At 33.1% G+C, this 19247-nt stretch overlaps 1 protein-coding gene across 1 annotated transcript in view; it reads right to left on the bottom strand.

The window, feature by feature from the left end:
• Positions 1 to 19247, bottom strand: part of MUSK (muscle associated receptor tyrosine kinase) — a 190980-nt gene that overhangs the window by 99015 nt on the left and 72718 nt on the right. The window contains exons 4-6 of the mRNA XM_031945386.1: positions 17180 to 17307; positions 10350 to 10491; positions 4996 to 5025 (exon numbers count right to left, since the gene is read on the bottom strand). Of these exons, the coding sequence (XP_031801246.1) occupies positions 4996 to 5025; positions 10350 to 10491; positions 17180 to 17307 (300 nt within the window). The remainder of the gene's footprint in view (positions 1 to 4995; positions 5026 to 10349; positions 10492 to 17179; positions 17308 to 19247) is intronic.

Here is a 19247-nt window from a genome sequence, read left to right as displayed (position 1 = left end):
ACAAAATCAAGCTGAACATGGGCATTTGTATCTTTATAAATGATAAAATAGTATTTCCATTTCTAGAAATGAGACATTTTCCCCAAAGGCAGTTTTTCAAAAATCATCAATAAATCACAGTGAATCAGAAATATAAGAACATATATATAATATTGCCATTGTATTTTAAATCAATTCAAGGTAATTTTGTCTTTGTTTCTTAGTATTATGCCACAAGTCACTATATCCTGATGGACCTGGTCCTTGTTTAAAAAAAAATAATAATACTCTTGAGATTAGTGACTATTTAAAGACACAGGAAGAATAGTAAAAGTATATAGCTTAGGGCTTAGCACAGTGCCTAGCACATAGTAGGCACATAAATGTCAGGATTTGGGAGAAACCTTCAATGCTACCTAGAAGATCAACCCCTTCTTTTTACAGATAATGAAATAGGTCCATAGATGCTAAAGTAATTCCCATTTATATATCATTTTAAAATTACAAAATTCTTTATACATATTATAGAGTTGTGCTATATTTCCCAAATGATAAATGATCAAAAGCTATGAACTGTGCCTGAAGAGTTATAAATCATGCATATCTTTTGACCTAACAATACCACTACTAGACATGAATCCCAAAAGAGATTTTTCAAAAAGGAAAATGGCCTATACGGACAAAAATATTTATAGCAGTCTTCTCTTGGCAAAGAATTGGAACTGAAGAGATTCCCATCAATTGGGGAATGACTGAATAAATTGTAGTATGTTATTATGATATATTGTTATTGTTCTATAAGAAATAATGAGCAGGATGATTTCAGACAAACCTCCACTGAAGTCAAGCAAAGTGAAATGTACTGTGTACATAATAATAGTAAAGTTGTAAGATGATTAGCTGTGAATGACTTTGCTATTTTCAGCAAGATAATAATTGTACAAGTACTCTGAAGGACTTATGATGAAAAATGCTAACCCAGAGAAAGAACTAATTGTGTCTGCATGCAGTTGAAATATACTTTTTTTACTTAATTTTTTTGAGGATTTTTTTTGTGGGGGAGGGAATGTATGTTTTTTTTTTTTGCAACATAACTTTTATAAAAATATTTTGCATAACTTCACATGTACCTTGGCAATGTGGGTGGATGAGGGAATGGTGGGGAAGAAGGGAGAGAATCTGGAACTCAAAGTTTCAAAAACAAATGTAAAAAAATTGTTCAACATGTAACTGAGGGAAATAAAATAATAAAAACAAACAAACAAACAAACAAAAAAATTACAGTGGCAGCGAGGTGGTGCAATGAATGCAGAACTGGGCCTGGATCTGAGTTCAAATACTACCTCAGATACTTACCAGCTTTGTAACCTTGGGCAAGTATCTGTCTGCCTAAGTTTCCTTACCTGTAAAATGGGACTAATAATAGCACCTACCCTCAAGGGTTGTTGTGATGATAAAATGATGTAATATTTGTAAAAGGTTTTATAAAATTTAAAGCACTATGCAAATTATTATATCTGATCCTCAAAAAACCTCTATGATAGTTCAAGAATTATTCCCATTTTATAGGTAATAGTTCTACCTTTAATACTATTAAATATGTTTTACAATAATAACTTTTTTAAAAATTTCTATTCTTAGTACTTCACAGTGTCAAATGTCTAATAGGCTCTTAATAAATATGCATGTTGTTTGATTGAAGTATTTCACTGAATAGATATCTGTGTGTGTGTGTGTGTCCTAAACTCATGTTTAAAACAGACTTCATAGAGGAAGTGGCTATCAATATTATATCAATTTCCTTCAAGAGAGAAATTAGGGAGTTTTCTCACCCAAATTCTGGGTACAATGTTGGATACATTGCAATGTGAACAAAAATTCAGTATCAATTATTTTTCCTGGACCAATCATGTAAACTCTTAATTAATAATAATAATATAATTATTAATAATAGGTGAAAAACAATTCAATTTTCAGTTTCATTTTTTTTTGTCCAGATCTATAATATCATCAATATATGGAAGAACCAGTATGGAAACTTCCTCCTTAGATGCACATCAACAACTTTGAGTTGAGAGTTGAGATTAATTGGTTGGCTTGTGATTCCTCAGCTAAGATGTGTTGTAGACTTTGTTGAATGCAAAGATTCCTGACTAAAGACAAACCCTCTAACCTCTCCAAAAAGGTCCCCTCTTATTCATTCACAAAAGAGATTATACCTAAGATTTTCTTAGTATATGGGACTTCTGGTGAGTTGGTTCTTCTACCAAATCAAATAAGCACCTTTTCTGCAACTTAGCAAGAGTTTAAATAACTTACTCGAAATCACAAAATGATTTTGTCTTAGAAGCTGAATTTAAACCAAAGTACAGTTCTGATAGGCAGCTAGGTAGTACAATGAATAGAGAATTGGACCTAGACTTAGGAAGACTCATTTTGTGTCCAAATCTGGCCTCAGACACTTAGTAGTAATCCTGGACAAATCATTTAACCCTGTTTACCTCAGTTTCCTCATCTGTAAAATGAGCTGGAAAAGGAAATAGCAAAGGGTCTCTATTTGTATTTGAAAGGTATCAAACATTAACATGGGGACCATTTAAGATAGTAATATAGTGACATTCCACTCATGAAAGATTGATGAGAAAGTATGTTAACTTGATAATGGTGGTGGTAGTGGAAGTAGTGGTGTGTTTTAGAAGAAACTGGAAATGCCTGTGATATAGAAACAAAACCATGAATAAAACCTAAAAAAAAATTTAAAGCAACTTATATTCAATAAAGTTCTACCTGGAAAGATTATGCTGGGCTTAAGCTACAAAGTGGGCATACTAATTTGGCAATTTAATCTTTGCACATTCCTTCTTGGAGTATGATCTTGTGCTTTATCAACAATGACATTAGTTCTAATGTAATCTCATAAAGGCAAACCAGATGATCTCTCCTTTTCTTCATCATCTTCTATCTGCTAGAAAAGATGGATCAGATACCTTCTTTTTCTTATGGTGGAAAAACCATACAGAAGTTCAGCAGTGATGTTGTGGAAGTCTGGACAATAGCTATCTGGTAGGTATCTCTGCATCAAGTCTCTATCCACTAAGTCATATTACCTCATAGGTGAATTTTGGATGAGGCAAACAACACCAACATATATTAAAGGATATTTTCTCGTGAAAGAATCAAAGGTCTATTCTACTCTACCTTTTTTTTCTTCTCAAGTCCCATTCCAGTCCATCCTCCCCTCAACTCTCTAATTCACTTACCTAAAGCATAGATAGTTATAAAGCATAGGTATTATGCATCTCTTCATTCAATAAACTTCAGTGGCTTGCTATTACTTTCAAGATCAATTGTAAAATTATCTGGTTTTTAAAGCTCTTCTTCCTAACTTTCTAGTCTAGTCTATGTCTTATTCCCCTCCACATACTCCAAGTTCCAGTGACAGTCACTTTGTGGTTCCATATAGAAGATACTCTATCATCTGACTCTTACTGTATTGGCTATCTTCCCATACCTTCAACTCTTACCCTTTTCAACACAGCCTTTTTCCTTTGCTTCCTTATGGCAAAAAGCCTTTCCTTTCTTTAATATTATAATCTCCCTCATAAATTATCTCCAGTCTATCATGTGTGTAAGCATATTGTTTGAACATAGTTGGTTACATGTTGTCTCCTTCATTAGGTTGTAAGTTCCTGCACAGCCAGGACTGGTTCTTTTATATCCCCAGTGCTTAGCACAGTCCTTCTTTGTACATAGTAGGCACTTAATAAATATTTATTGACTTGATTTGAAAGGAATGCTTGCTTTGCAGGCAGAAAGTCAAGAAACAGCAGGTTCTTAATTTCTTCTTATTTTCCTACTTGCTAGAGAGCTGCTACAATAATGGAAAGAAGCTTGAAGGATAAAAGAGAGACACATTTGGCTACACCCAAGATTCCCTGCATCAAAATTACAAAGATCTGCCTTCCTCCTAATTACCAGTTTTTGTGTTTGTGAAAACATTTGTTCGAATCTATCACTTCTGTAACTGCTCTCCACTCTCCTGTTCATAGAGCTTCTGTTGACTTGAAAGCTTGAAGAACACCATTTTACTAAAAATGTGCTGTCATTACAATCTTTCACTGAATCAAAGGGAATATTTTATAAACTGACCTCTCAAGACCATGGCTTCTAACAAGCTTGGCACTGAGTGCTTTGCTCCCGGACAACTGAAAGTGAATGATTCAGATAACCAAAGACAAGGACTGACAAAGCCAGAGATGGACCTTTGGGAGGGAACTTTGCCCGAGAAACCATCATGTGGAGTAGCACAAGAGCTGCACAACAAGGCAGAAGAATTGAACTTAGAGCTTGATTCTATTGATATAGAGAACTCCCAGATGAGGAAATTCTCTCTTCCAGTGTAGGTTGGTAGCTCCTCAACACTACATAATCTTAGCGAGTTGTCTTAGAACACTAAGAGGTAAGTGACTTGTCCAGGATTACACTGCTGGGACAAGTCAAAAATAAGACCTGAACCCACTTTCTTCTGCGTTGAGGTCACTTCTCTATCCACCAAGTCATATTACCTTTAAGGTAGACTTTGAATAATGCAAACAGAACAAACAAATATTGAAGGATATTTTCTCATGAAAGAAGCAAGAGTCTATTCTAGGTTAATTCTTTTTTTTTTCTTCTTTTCTCAAGGCCTTGGAAGCCTTTAAGAAAGTCCCACTTAGATTCTTAAGAGATTTATCTTAATCTAGTCAATCTTATTGAGATCGACTTTTCCCTTACTGCATGCATTTCAGGAAACCATGCAAATCACATTTTTCTAACAGTAGGGTTTGGGGTCAGGAAAGGCTTGTCCATTCTTCCAAAAGGCAACATTTCTCTGCAACATTCTCTGCCCACAGTTCTGCAAATCAAATTTATTAGTAGCACACAACAAGCAAAATTGATGCCCAGAATAGGACCACAGCAAATATTATTGGCACAATCACTAGGCACACAGCACACACAGGGGTCTCTTTTTAATACCTCTCTCTGTTGCATTTGTCATATTAAGAGCTGCACAACAAACAAAGGGAAAAGCAGGTGAAGTATCTTGTGAACATTTAACCCTTTAAACAATATCTACCATTAACTGCAATAAGGATGAAAAGAAAAGGCTTTTTATTTGATTCTTCCAAAAGCAAATGCTTTCCAGTAGTATGCCAAAATGAAAAAAGAAAAAAAAAGCTAGATATAAAAAGCATAAACTATTAAGAAAAATTTATAGCTCAAAATAAAAAAATAAATGTTAAAATTGTTTTTACATGTAAATGGAGAAAATTTTTAAAAAGATTTAGTATTTTCAAATCTCTTGAAAACAACTTCTGAGCACAGCATGTGAAAAAAATCAAAGTGGGCTTTATTGATTCTGCCTAATATCTTTCAAAGAGGAGCAGATATACTTATCATATAATTGATCAGAGTAGAGATCCCAGTCTAACCAAAACATCCAAATCTTTTTATAGTGCTAAGCAGATCCAACTCTGGATCTCCAAGCTCCTTCAGTGGTGAAGAGAGCCTAACATATAAGCCCAAGGAAAAAGTTTCTTTTCTTGCTCATAGTTATAGAGAATTTTAAAGTAGAAAGTTTTTCTAGAACTCATCTAATTCAACTCTTCTTTTATATATGAGGAGAATGAGTTTCATAGTCCTCAGGAAAATCTTTACCTACCTCATGGATTTACACACACACACACACACACACACAAACACACACATCTTTTGTGGACCCCTGTTTTTTATGGTATCTACCTAAGGCTACTCAGTTCCCAACCTGCTGAGCTTTCGAAATTTTTATGTATTTTATCCATCTGCATAAAACTGGATCTCAGCTCACTCAAAACTATTCTCTTAACTTCAATCCAAACTCAGAAGCAATGCATGGTCTAGTTGATAACGTGATATATGTGATTGGGGAACGTAGATTTGAATCTCATCTCAGACACTTACTAGCTATGTGACTGTAAAAACGTCACTTAAACTCTTGGGGTCACAACATCCTCATTTTTAAAAGTAGAGAGACTCAGCAAAAACCCTTCCAGGACCAAAATCTACGATTCTAAACAAATCTCAGAATAGATTTAGAATTATAAAAAGTCTTAGAGATTGTCTAGTTAAGTTCTTATTTGACAAAGGGAGAAACTGAGGTATAATTTTAAAGATTATTATTTAATTTATTATTTTTTTATTTATATATATATAATTTATTATTATTTAATGTCATTAAAAAGACAAATGACAACATATTTTTACTCTTTTTATTCCTTTTGGCATTCCACTTCCCATCAGTTTTGTAAAATGAATTTCTTAAAAAATGCACATTTGTTTCCAGAGTAATGTGCTGGTATGATATACAGTTAGAATTTAAGGGAAAGTAATAAAATCTAGCATCTAACCTCCAACTAATACATCATTTCGGTTTTGCTAACCCCAGAAAGCATCATGGAGAAAGGACAATATGGAGAAAATAAATGAAGTTGGTGGTTATTTATTAAATATATTGTTTAAATTAAACACTTAGAAAAGATTCTCCAAACATCTGAGACAATGTGCTACAAGTCAAGGCAAGAAAGATTTAGTTTTTGTGCATTAATGCTCACTGAACACCTTTTTGTCATTAGGGAGAAAAGTTATAAGAAAATCTCTCCTTGGGTATAAGAAATTTTATAATGCAGGAAAGACATGCGAGGCTGAAGCATTTATTTTTCTAGAGAGTGAGTGACATGAATGAAAAAGTAAAAGGGAAAAAATATTTATTAAGCACTTACTATGTGCCAAGTACTATGTTAAGGAATGAAGAGGACAAGTCAATGAGCTAGAATTTCTTGAATTATATTTCCATTCTTTCTACATGACCCAGAAAAAGCTAAAATTTCAATAAAAAAATTAATTCTATATTAATTAATTCTAATGAATAAAGCAGTAAATGTAGAACCAGGAAGACGCAAGTTTGAATACATTCTCTGACATTTACTGGGGGACCTTGTGGGGCCTGAACCCTGTGGGTCCCTGTGGAACCTTGGACAAGTCACTTAACCTCTCTTTCTGCTTCAGTTTCCTCACCTGTAAAATGGGAATATAAACATCCATGATTGTTATAATAATAAAATGAGATGATATTTATAAAGTGCTTTGCAAATGTTAAAACACTGTATAAATATTAACTACTGTTATTATCATACTAACATTATTAACAAACAGAAATGAAACAACTATAGTTAGTTTAGAAAAAAGAGAAGCTTTTAAAAATAGGAAGAGTTGGATGAATGAATAGCTTCTTCTCTAGTACTCTCCTTCTCCTGGAGTAATATAATTATATAGAGAGATTACAGAAAAGTATTATGAGGTAACCATGTAGTTTAATTTTACTTTTTGCTTTTTCAAATAAGTTGTTTTTCAAGCTAAATAAGAAAAAAACTTCATTATGAAATCAGAATCAACACAAAATGAAGAAGTGAGTTTTGTGGAATTGGTTCTTTTTTAAAAAAGTATTTTCTTGTATAAAACATAATTCTCTCTTTTAATACAAAGAGAAACTTTAACAAAAGGGGGAGGCATAGAAATGATTTAAATTCAGGATCTGCCCATTCAGTATTTGACCTTTTCTCTTTTTCCTTATTACTTCTACTACTCAACTTTCTAGGTACTAAGGGCATGAGGCAGGTGAGCAGCTAGCTTAGGGTTCAGCTATTATGGGGAGTATATATTCAATTTAACAACTATATCGTTTTATTCTATGTATGTACCAAAACCTATGCTAGATTCTGAGAAGATATATAATTTAGATTGATACAGACTCCATTTTTATGGAAGTTTTAGTCTAATAGGACTATATGATATGTATGTTTCAATGGCCCAAAGATCTCCTTCAAGTTCCAGCTAAAATATTAACTTCTCTAAGAAGTCTCTATCTCCCTTAATTCTAAAATTTTCCTTCTGTTGATTATTTCAGTTTATCCTGTACACAACATATCTGTACATAATTATCTGCCTGATTATGAACTCCTTGAGAGCAGGGACTATCCTTGGCCTTTCTTTGTTCTCTCAAAGTTTAGCACAGTACCTTTCACATAGGAGATAAAAGTTTGCTGAATTCTTGACATCAAGAAATTAAAATAGTTTTAATTAACATCATTAAATAAATAAATAGTTAAAAAAAGTTTTCCCTGCAATTCTCTAAGTTCAAACTGCAACTTTCCCAAAGTTCTCTAAAAGGAGATATATTGATGAGTTGTTATAGCCAAAAAAAAATTAAACAGCAAAAAACTCACTCTTTGTGTTAAACCTTTTTGATTTTAGACAACAGATGTGGAATCTATCACTAGATTCATGATCCATACCTTTCCATCCCAATAAAAGCTCTCTTTTATTAAAACTCCACTTGCATAACTTTTGATAACTTAGAGTCACCTGAATATCACAAGGAGAGAGAGAGTAAGAATTTATCAGAGGGAAATAAAACAAGAACCCTTAATTTAATATTATATGTTAAAGGTGTTATTTGACATCTCAGTAGGTAAATATCATTATTAGCTCAGTGTCCCTGATGCACGGAAACTTTAGCCACTGTTACTAAGCTCCTTTTTCATTCCTAATGCCTCAAAGCTGTTCTCTTGCTTGCTTTATCCTGTACCTTTCCTTCCTCCAGATATGTCAGGATCTTTGACCCTATGGTCAAAAACTTTGTTTTTCCCTTCAGATGATGCAAGCATCCCAATTCTTGCTTGTCTAGAAAATGAGACTCTTAGCCTTGTTCTGTCCCCTAGAATTTATGTCTTATCCATTGTTTTCAACTTACCTGACTTATGCCCAATTTCTACTTCTGCTTTGTCCCTGACTCTTTCTATCCAGTTCATAACCTTGTTTTAACTCCTACATGCCTATCCCCTGATACTTCCTTCAGTTTTCTTCCATTCCTGGTTCCATGTCTTCTGTCTATGTAGTGGGCAGAACTCTGGAAGGGTGAAAGAGTGTACTTGACTCTAAGACAGCAGGGTGCTTGTAGTTTAGTACTTACTTGGTGGGAGACGGTGGTTCTCTAAGCACATACTTGATATAATTTAATTTTGTGGCCAATCTAGTTGGCGTATATTTAGGGTAATGTGGTGATGTGGTGTTCTAAAGCTGCATATGCCCAATGTGGTGTCGTAAGATAGTCTTGCTGGGGTATTTTAAGGGAGTCCCAGAGACGGAAGGCTCTCTCAACTGTAGCTCTTAGCAGCAGCTCTCAGCCACAGAAGACTTCAGGCTCCAGACTCCAGACTCTAAGCTCCATCTTGGACCAAACACGGCTCTCCTGACTCTTTCACTTCTCCACTTTAAGACCAAGGACTTTGTCTGATCCCAAGGTCCTTTAGAGAGCTAGTCCGGAAATTACATGTCTATAATTCTCTGTAACTCATATATGGATATTATAATGGTGACAGATAGGGAGCTAGAGAACCTTTATGGAAGAAGTGACATTTGGTCTTAATTTTCTTGAAGGATAAACATGATTCAGAAAGATAGATATAGGTAGTTTAAGGCTTCTGGGAATAGGTAGTTATGTTGTAAATAATGTGCTTCTAGAGAATAGGGATCCAGTTTGACTGGAAAGCAAAATGTAGATAGGAGGGAGTTATGAAATATTAGTCTGGAAAGGAAGGATGAAGCAGGGAAACCATAAACTGGCAAAATTATGTCCTGGTTTCTATTTAGTTCCATTGATGTTTTCATAATGATTCCAACTTAAGATTTATCAAACTTTAGTTTTGAGATTTATGTATTTGTTAGCTTTATAACATTTATGTTTTACATCCACCATCTCATTTGATTCTCTATGACATTTTGTGATGTAGATACTACAGGTATTATTGTACCTCTTTTAATAAATTGGAAGTCAGGGAAGTAAAATGATTTACCTAGAATTAGTCACTTTTGGAGTCAGGATTCAAAACCAGTTCTTTCCTAATCCCAAGTCCAGAGCTCCTTCCATTAAACTTCTGAAGTTGGTCTCTTTTTTATTTCAGCATAATGTCAGCTCCTTGAGGGTAGGAGGCATTTTACTTTTTTAATTTTTGTCTTCTCAGCAACCATGTTGCCTTGTACATTTTATTTGATTACTTAATATTCGTTGAGTTGCAATGGGTGACTACTGAACTTGAATATTTGATTATAATACAGTGAATTTTTTTTTCCTGTTGACTTCTAATTTGATTTCCTCATTTCTACCATAGAAGACTCATGTTTTAGATTTTCTTTGGTTAGGTGACCTCTGTTTTGAACCAATTCAGATATATGTCCTCCATAATGGAATTTGAAAACCTTATGTTATTAATCTGTCAAGAGCAGGTAGAACTCACCTTCTACTTCCAGCATGACTAGTTTGGAATATGCTGTCCCAAGGCTATTTTTGGCCACACATCTGTAATGTCCTGCATCTTCCCTTTGAACATTATGAATCCTTAAACTCCCAGATTCAAGAATTGCAATTCGGGCATTTTCCTATGAGAAACAGAAAAGGACTCTGTATATGTTTAAAAGTCAAGAGGTACTGGAGCTAGTTCTTACTGGCTTATGAATACAGACTATTAAAGTTTTTGTTTAAGCGTTTATATCTCAAATGTTAAAGCAGGACTTGATTTATTGTTTTGTTCATTGTTTAGACTTAAAGTGATGAAAAATTTTTAATAATTCATATTAAAAGTATGTACTTTTCCTCCCCAGATTTGGTGGTACTCAGTAACATTATGAGAACAGAGAGCCTAGCCTTAATCATTGAATGGGTGCAGCCTCAGTTAAACTAAGAAGTGTTGAAGACGTTAATTTAAAAAGACCAAAGGCCATCTCTAGTCTCTTTGGTTAAAGGATGTTTTACTTGAACATCTGCTCTTGACTTAACATGATAATCATGATAATTAAAGAGGATTTTTGGATTTAGGTGCCCTTTTATTTCCCCAGGCTACAGAAATCTACCCAACGGTCCTAGAGATAAACTTTAAGGAAATAGTCCCATAATCATAGTTCCAAACAGTATTTACAAGAAATATCCTAAACCTAAGTCAGATGGTTGTCCAGGATAATGTACTTTAATCCTTACTAGATACTGGAAATTAAAAAAAAGAATAGGCTTAATCATACCCTAGAATATACTGCCAGCTTTTTGTTAGATGCTTGACTAGGTATGATTGTACTTTGCCATTGGCTATTGATCGAAAGAACTCTAGTTTTTCCTGTCAAAAACTCTAGCTATTGTCCCTTAGCATATGGCAATAGAGAGAAACAGATGGCTAGCAGGTAAGAGCAAAGCATCCATGCTCAGCAGCCATGAGACCAGTGAAGACACCAAACAGAAATGATGTATTGAAGAGAAGAGAGGCAGTGCTCAACAGAAATAACACAACTGGCAAAGAAAGATAAAGAGCTGTAGGAGGGCAACATCAGAGAATATTGATAGCTTTGCAGTATTGGAGATAGGAGTTGTCTCAGACATAGTTGTATGTACCACAAGCCTGTATTCTGGTCATACAGTCCTGGGATAGATCCCTTCTGTGTTCTCTGGTTTCCTCTGGGTATGGCCACTAAATTTATTCTGTGGTCACATTTATTTTCTGTACCTCACTGGTAGTTTGATAACCTGAAGGAGAGTAGACATGACCTATGATGAGAGGAGCTAATTTTTTTATTTGCCATGCTGCATGATCAAATATATTTTGCTTTGAACTCATGTAGCCTCTGATTAGCTGATAAAAGTAAGCATTCATGGATACTTATTCATTATAGTTTTGAATGGTTGCTGTGTCATAGAGTCCCTTAAAACTGGCATAGCTTTTCAATGGGCTCATCATGTGGGTCTACAGTAACAAGAATGGCAAAGCAGTTACTAAAACAAAGAACCACTACATTAAATTTCAACTAAAATAATATTAAGAGGTATTCCTCATTATTAAAAGAAAAAAAACATGCTAATGTAAATCACTGACTATGAAAGAGATCTAAAATAACATTATTTAGCACTTTTATAGCAAGTTTATGGCAAAGTACTTTACAAATATTCTTTCATTTTATTCTTATAACTCTGGGAGGCAAATGGTATTATTTTCATTTTATAGAAGAGAAGACTGAGGCAGGTAGAGATTAAGGGACTTTCCCAGCTTCATAAAGATAGTAAAAGTCTGAATATGAACTCAGAAGACTGTATAATTTTAAATGATCTTGTTATAGTTTAAATATGGATTAAATTAATTTCTTGTAACAAATGCATGATTTAGTACAATTGCTATAGTAGTGCATTGCAAAGGTATAATAAAGACTGGAGACATAAAAGATCTTTTGAAATGTATATTTTTCTACTAATTATTCTCACAAGTTGGTCAATTAAAAAAATAATAATAGCTTCTTATTTTTCAAAATACCACAAACATAGTTTTCAATATTCATTCTTATAAAACCGTGTGTTCCAAATTTTTCTCTCTCCTTTCTCCCCCCAGCCAATAAATAATACAATATATGCTAAACATGTGCAATTTTTCTAAACATATTGTCAATTTTTAAAAAACCAAATTGAAACCCCAGTTTCTTACTAAGAACTACATAAAAACAAATACTTTAACTTCATCTTTCCATGCATATCATATATCCCTTTTCAATAAAATCCACACTGATGCCACATTATGGTATGAGGGTAAGCCTGGATTCTCAAACAGCAATGAAAATAGTGGGATATTTCATCAGGATACAAAGGCTTTGAATATGGGCTCAGAAATGGGCAGGGTCTAGCCTAACTCATTATAGAGAGAATTAGCATCAGTAGGTTGATCTTTAGGTGATGGTTTTGCTCCAGTGGAAAAAATATTAATGCCAGAATTCAAGGATTTTAGTTTAAATTCCAAACTCTGATGCTTAGTACTTGGATGACCTTGAACAAGCTACTTCACTACTTCCTGTATGACCAGTTTGAGATATGCTGTTCCAAGACTATTTTTGGCCTTACATTGATAATACCCTATAGATAAGGGGTCTTTAGACAAGCCAAGTTCACCCTTCTCAGATTTCAGTTTCTTCATCTATAAAATGAGGGGGTTGTTGGAGATTGCCTGGGGTGGAGGGGGTCCCTTTCAGTTCTGAATCTAAGATTCTCTACTCCTATGGGGTTTTTGGGGGGAGGAAAAGAAGGCACAATGCAGGTCATGAAGCAAAGAAAATACAAAATGTTCTATCCTTCTTTATCCAGATGGAAAGTGAGCAACGCAAAAGGATTCTAAGAATCACAATTTTTCAATGATATTAATTTTGTTATTCTCTAAATGACAACCATAAGTTAAGTTGAATGACATAAAAAATTACAGCTAAATTAAAACATAGCTTATTGGTTCTCAGACAGGCAAATAAAGGAATTGACAGAATTGGTTTTATCATGTTAAGGTAAGAAATATAATTTCATGAACCCTGCCTTATAATATTCATGAAGTACATACATAACAAACAGATAGCAATGAAGATGATTGCTATTTATGCCCCAACAGCTGTTGCTGAGGATGAAGCAGATATTTTATATAAGGAACTTGATAAATTCTTCCAAACAGAATAAACACATATCTTGAGTTTCCCTGATTTCAGTTTAAGACAAGAAAGGGCAACAAAAAATTAGTTTAAAATGTTTTGAGGTTGAGAAACAAAAGATGCCTAAGGCTTGATGGTTCCTCAGAACCTTCATGCCTATAAAAAAGGACAAATATTATCTTCAAGAAGAGTCAGAAGAAACTGATTATTTACATGATAACACCAATTTTGCTAATTCATATTTTTGCCAAGAAAACCCCAGATGAGGTCATGAAGATTCAGACATTACTGAAAACTACAGAACACTTCCACCAACTAGAACATGCCCATTTTTATAGAATCACAGCCTCTTAGAGGTGGAAAGTATTTCCAAGATCATTTAGTTTATCTTCTATGTTTTAATTAATTTGATTTAATTTTTTTAATTTTGATTAATTTTTTATTAATGATTTAATAAATAATTGAATTAGAATTAAAATGAACAATATTTAACAAAAATAAAAATACAATTGAATGTAGATAATTCTTAATATGTGGTTTTTCTAAGTCACTATGCAGCTAGCAGGGATTCTTATGTATAGTTTGTGTTGTGTAGTAATTTTTCACTTGTATCTGACTTTTTTTCTCAGATTTCTTGACAAAGATACTGAAGTGATTTGTCATTTTTTTCTTCAGCTCATTTAACAATCTTCTATGTAGCTGACAATCTCCACTACAACAACTTGAGTGATCTCAGCCTTTACTTGTAAATACTGAAGGGAACATTAATGAGCAGCTCATTGAAAAACCCTAGTCCTTTGGAAAGCTTTTATTATTATTATTATTATTATAACATTCAACTAATACAAAATTTGCAGAACAAATCACATCCCCTTTCTACATGATAGTCCTTCAAATCATTAACAATAGTTATTCTGCAGGCTTTCATGAACTGTATCTGGAGCCTGTTTGTTGATTTTGGGGACTGAGGGTCCAAATTACAACATGAATAGGAAAATGGTAAAACTGCCAAGTTCCAAGTTGGCAAATGTAATAGGCTTCTGCAAGCTATTGCTTTCCTAGTACAAAACACTTTTTAGGCTGTCTAAGCTGCCATTTGTGTGTAATATAAATCACTTACCTTCACTGGCAAAAGTTTACAATGATGCATATGTGAGAAAGCTAATTAAGGCTCTTTATGGCTCAGTCATATCTTTCATTCCAATGATTTTTCAAAGGTAATCAGGGATCAAGGTCATACTTCTCTTTTCTTTTAGAGCAAAGATATCAAACAAATTGTCTCTTGCCAGACTTGTCATGTTGCACCTTCCTTTCTTTCACTCCCCATGCTTTCCAAAGTAACCAGAACCAGATTAAAAGGTAATATTTAATTAATTAAACTTATTTAATTAATAAATTAATGATTAATAATTTAATAAATAATTTAGTTAGAATTAAAATGAACAATAACAAAAATAAAAATATAATTGAATGTAGATAATTCTTAATATGTGGTTTTTCTAAGTCACTATTCAGCTAGCAGGGATTCTTATGTATAGTTTGTGTTGTGGAGTCATTTTTCACTTGTATCTGACTTTTTTTCTTGGATTTCTTGACAAAGATACTGAAGTGGTTTGTCATTTTTTCTTCAGCCCATTTAACAAATGAGGAAACTGAGGAAAGCAGGGTTAAGTGACCAGGATCACACAGCTAGTAAGTATCTGAGATCAGATTTGTACTCAGAAGATGAGTATTCCTGACTTCGAACCCAGCACTCAACCAACTGTGCTATCTAGCCACCCAAACTTGTAATTTATGTTTGGTTGAATCCTCCCTTGGGACAGTTGCATGGAGGCCTTCTTAGTCAAGTTTTATTTCTTCTAACAAATTTTATCAGATGGAATTGAGAAACTGGTCCTATTTCTAAGATAACAAAATTATCACGATAATTTCAAGACACTCTGGATCTAGTTCATGCACTACAAAGTCATTGCCTTTAGTTACTACTTTTTACTATGCCATTTATAACATATGTTGGAAATGATTTCAGCTCCCTGCCCCTTACACTGCAGCTAGAAAAGCATGAAGATCCTTGGCAAACTCCACATTTTCAAATATGATGGTCCAGTGTCTTTAAGCATTAATGTGCTTTAATAGGCAGGTTTTCCAATTTTTAATTTATGGAACATGTCAAAAGCAGGTACTCTTGACACTCTAGCAGTTGTCTAGGAAGAGTGTCTGACATCTGCCACTTCTATAACATTTCTACCACCAAGGGCTCAAATTTCTCCTTTCCTTTTAGGGTAGGGTATGTTCAAAGACTAAAAGCTACTTCCTCTAGAGAATCCATTAAGCATACAGTTGCTATTTCTATCTCAGAATTTGTTCAGAGACTTAGACCTATACTTTTAAGATGTTTGGGAATAGAAGAAACCTACTCTAAAAGTTTTGCCATTTTTTATAGTTTTCTATGTATTCTCTTGATAGTTCAGTTTTTTTTTTTCCTTAACATAATCAAAGGTAGCTGTTTTTACAATTATTTTCTAGTCAACTTCCTCTCTAAGTATCTTTCTAAGGAATTTGTGGATTTCTTCTGCCTTAGAAAACTCACAGACAGCAAAACTTGCATTTTCCTTCCCCCATGTGTTCTTACTCAGCATTTTACATAGGCCCAGAAATGCCAAGATAGAAAACAACATAAGACCTCATTAGTAGTATTTTCATAACAATTCATAACAATTTCATAATTTCATAACAATTCCCCAATTCAATAGTACCTTTTGTGATGACAGAATTGGAAATCAAGAGGATGCTCATCAATTAAGGAATGGATGAACATGGCTTATTAGTGTGGTAGAGGATTACTATGATATAAGAAAAGACAAGGGGGGGGTTTCAGAAAATCTTGATTCAGAAAATGAGACCAATATGAATTGATGCAAAGAGAAGTGAGCAGGACCAGAAGGTCACCGTACACACTAACAGCAAGGTTGTAATATTGATTAATTACAAAAGATTTGGCTACCCTAATCAAGACAATGATTCAAGACAATTCCAAAGGATTCATGATAAAAAAAAAATTTAGTAGTCAACTCTAGAGAGAGAACTAATTAACTGAGTGCAAAATAAAGTATAATTTTCTCACTTTCATTATTTTTCTTTCTTTTTTTAAAAATTGGTTAATATAGAAATATACTTTGCAGGATTTCACATATCTAATTAATATTGTATTGCTTGCCTTCTCAGTGAATAGAGGGAGGAGGTGAGAGGGAGAAAGAATTTGGAACTCAAAAATTTTTTTAAAGGAATGTTATAAATAAATAATAATTTTAACAAGAAAAAACACTAATTTTTTTACATCTCACTATAAAAGACAGATTGGTGAAAGAACACAGCATTAGCACTTGGATAGTAAAGAGACATTGGACACAGAAAGACTAGTTAAGAAACTATGGCAACAATCCAGAAGAGGTAAATATGAAATCATATGACTAATATGAATAAATAATAAAATTATTACAAACTCTTTGAAAATAAATGTTTTATTTACTTAGCTGTATGACTCTGGACAAGTCACTTAAGCCTAATTACCTTGCATACAAAAAAGAAAATAAATGTTTTACATTAAATACACTATATTTCAGAAACTTACCCTGAGTATGGTATCTCCTTTGATCCATGACACTGAAGGTTTGGGATTACCCATTGTAGTGCATGGCAAGACTGCCTTTAACCCCTCTATTATTTTTACATTGATAGGAGGACGTGTTATTTTAGGCTCTAAAAGAAAAAAAAAAAAAACAAAAAACAGAACCAGAGCTGAACATTTTATAATGTTAAACAGAATAAGTATTTATAATACATTGAATTTAAGGTTAATTTACATTTATAGTCCAGGTGAAATAATTTAAAAGGTCTAAATGTTTTTATCAATGATCATGGAATCACAAATACTTTCACAAGGCATTCTGAATAACTCTTGAAGTAGTAAATTTCTAAAAGTAAAATTTTAATTTAATCAACAGAAATTAGTGTTATTAGAGAAGTAAATTATTTTAAAATGCTATTAAGTATTCCTTGGACTATGAATAACTGAAGAAAAAAATTAATTTCAAATTGGTGAGTAGACATTACAATTTTTTTTTTAACTTTGTCAAAGGACTCATTGAGGAAATCAGCTTACTTATATATTTTATTTTTGACTAAATGATCCTTTAAAATGTTGATGATAAATAAATTTAAATTGCTTATATATAATAAGCATACAATTTTAACAATATATTTCAGTAAATATCACAATAAAATTTTTAGTCATTCTCTATGAGCTTCCCTTTTTGGGGAGGTTTTTATTTAATTTTTTGTTGTTATTTGTTAACTTATTCTCATAAATTTTTCTTTTTTCATAGCCAAACATTTCTTTTTTCTTTTTCATGCTTCTTGTACATAATAGCTTTTACAAAATTCATTTAAATAAGTAAAATTTGATACGACTATTTTCCAGTTATTGAGTATTTGGATTACTTTAGGGTTGTTAATTATGCATTATAATGTTGTAAAAATCTATAAATTATATCTCTCTCCTCCCATCTCTATTAAATCCTATGATATTTTTCAGTATACATTTCAAGAAATAAAATTATTGGATCAAAGATAATTTTTGTAACCTTTACAGAGTAAAGAACTCTATATTACTACCTTATTCAACAAAATTCTGAGTTTGCAATCTCATCAGCAATAAGAGTGTTTTCCTATAAGCACGCAAGCATTAAATTTCATTGTTTTTCGATCTCTGCCCTGATGTATGAGAAATTATTCATTTTGAAACACACAATCTAGAAACAATTTGTTTCAGGATATATTTACAGTGTAACATATGTACTCACACAGAGCTAAATAATAACACAAAGTATAGAGTGGAATTTTTCAAATTGCAATGAAGCTAATTTACTGAAAAAAACCTGATATGACTTTATGAGGAGATAAGCTAGACTATGAGCTCCTTGAGAGTAAGGATATTTTTCTCTTCTCTATCCTAAATATTTAACACAGTTTTTGGCACTGAATAGACACTTAATAAATGCTAATTAACTAGCTAATAAGACTTTTTGACAACAGTTTGTACTTTCCAAAGTATTTTCACATATGTTATCATGGAAAGAAGTATATGGTACCTGTATTTCATATACATATAGAATCAGAAACTTGGAGCTAGAACACATCTTAGAGGCAGCATGGTCTAGCGCAAAGAAAACTAGACTTGAAGTCAGGAGATAGGTTTGAATTACATTATATAAAGTTATTAGTGGGGCAGTGAGATAGATGTGTAGACAGAGAACTCAGGCTAGAATCAGAAGGAACTAAGGTCAAATCTGACCCTCAAAACTTACTAACTTTGTGACCTTCGTCCTGTTTGCCTCAGTTTCTTCACTTGTGAATGAGCTGGAGAAAGAAATGTCAAACCACTACAATATCTTTGCCAAGAAAACTCCAAATGGAGTGATGAAGAGTCATATACAGCTGCCTACCACCAATAAAATGTTATCAGCTGTGTGGCTATGGGATAATTAAACTTAATCTGTCAAGCATAGATAATATTTACAGATATAACTTCCACTTTGTGACTTTTCCCATCACAATTCTGATATTTCACAAGTCAGCATGAAAAATTAAATAGAATTTTGGGGGAGTTTAGTGAAAACTGCAGATAACACACAAAGACC

The sequence above is a fragment of the Sarcophilus harrisii genome, chromosome 1 (genome assembly GCF_902635505.1).
Source record: "Sarcophilus harrisii chromosome 1, mSarHar1.11, whole genome shotgun sequence".
Lineage (NCBI taxonomy): Eukaryota > Metazoa > Chordata > Mammalia > Dasyuromorphia > Dasyuridae > Sarcophilus > Sarcophilus harrisii.
This window is presented reverse-complemented; position numbering and strand designations above follow the sequence as displayed.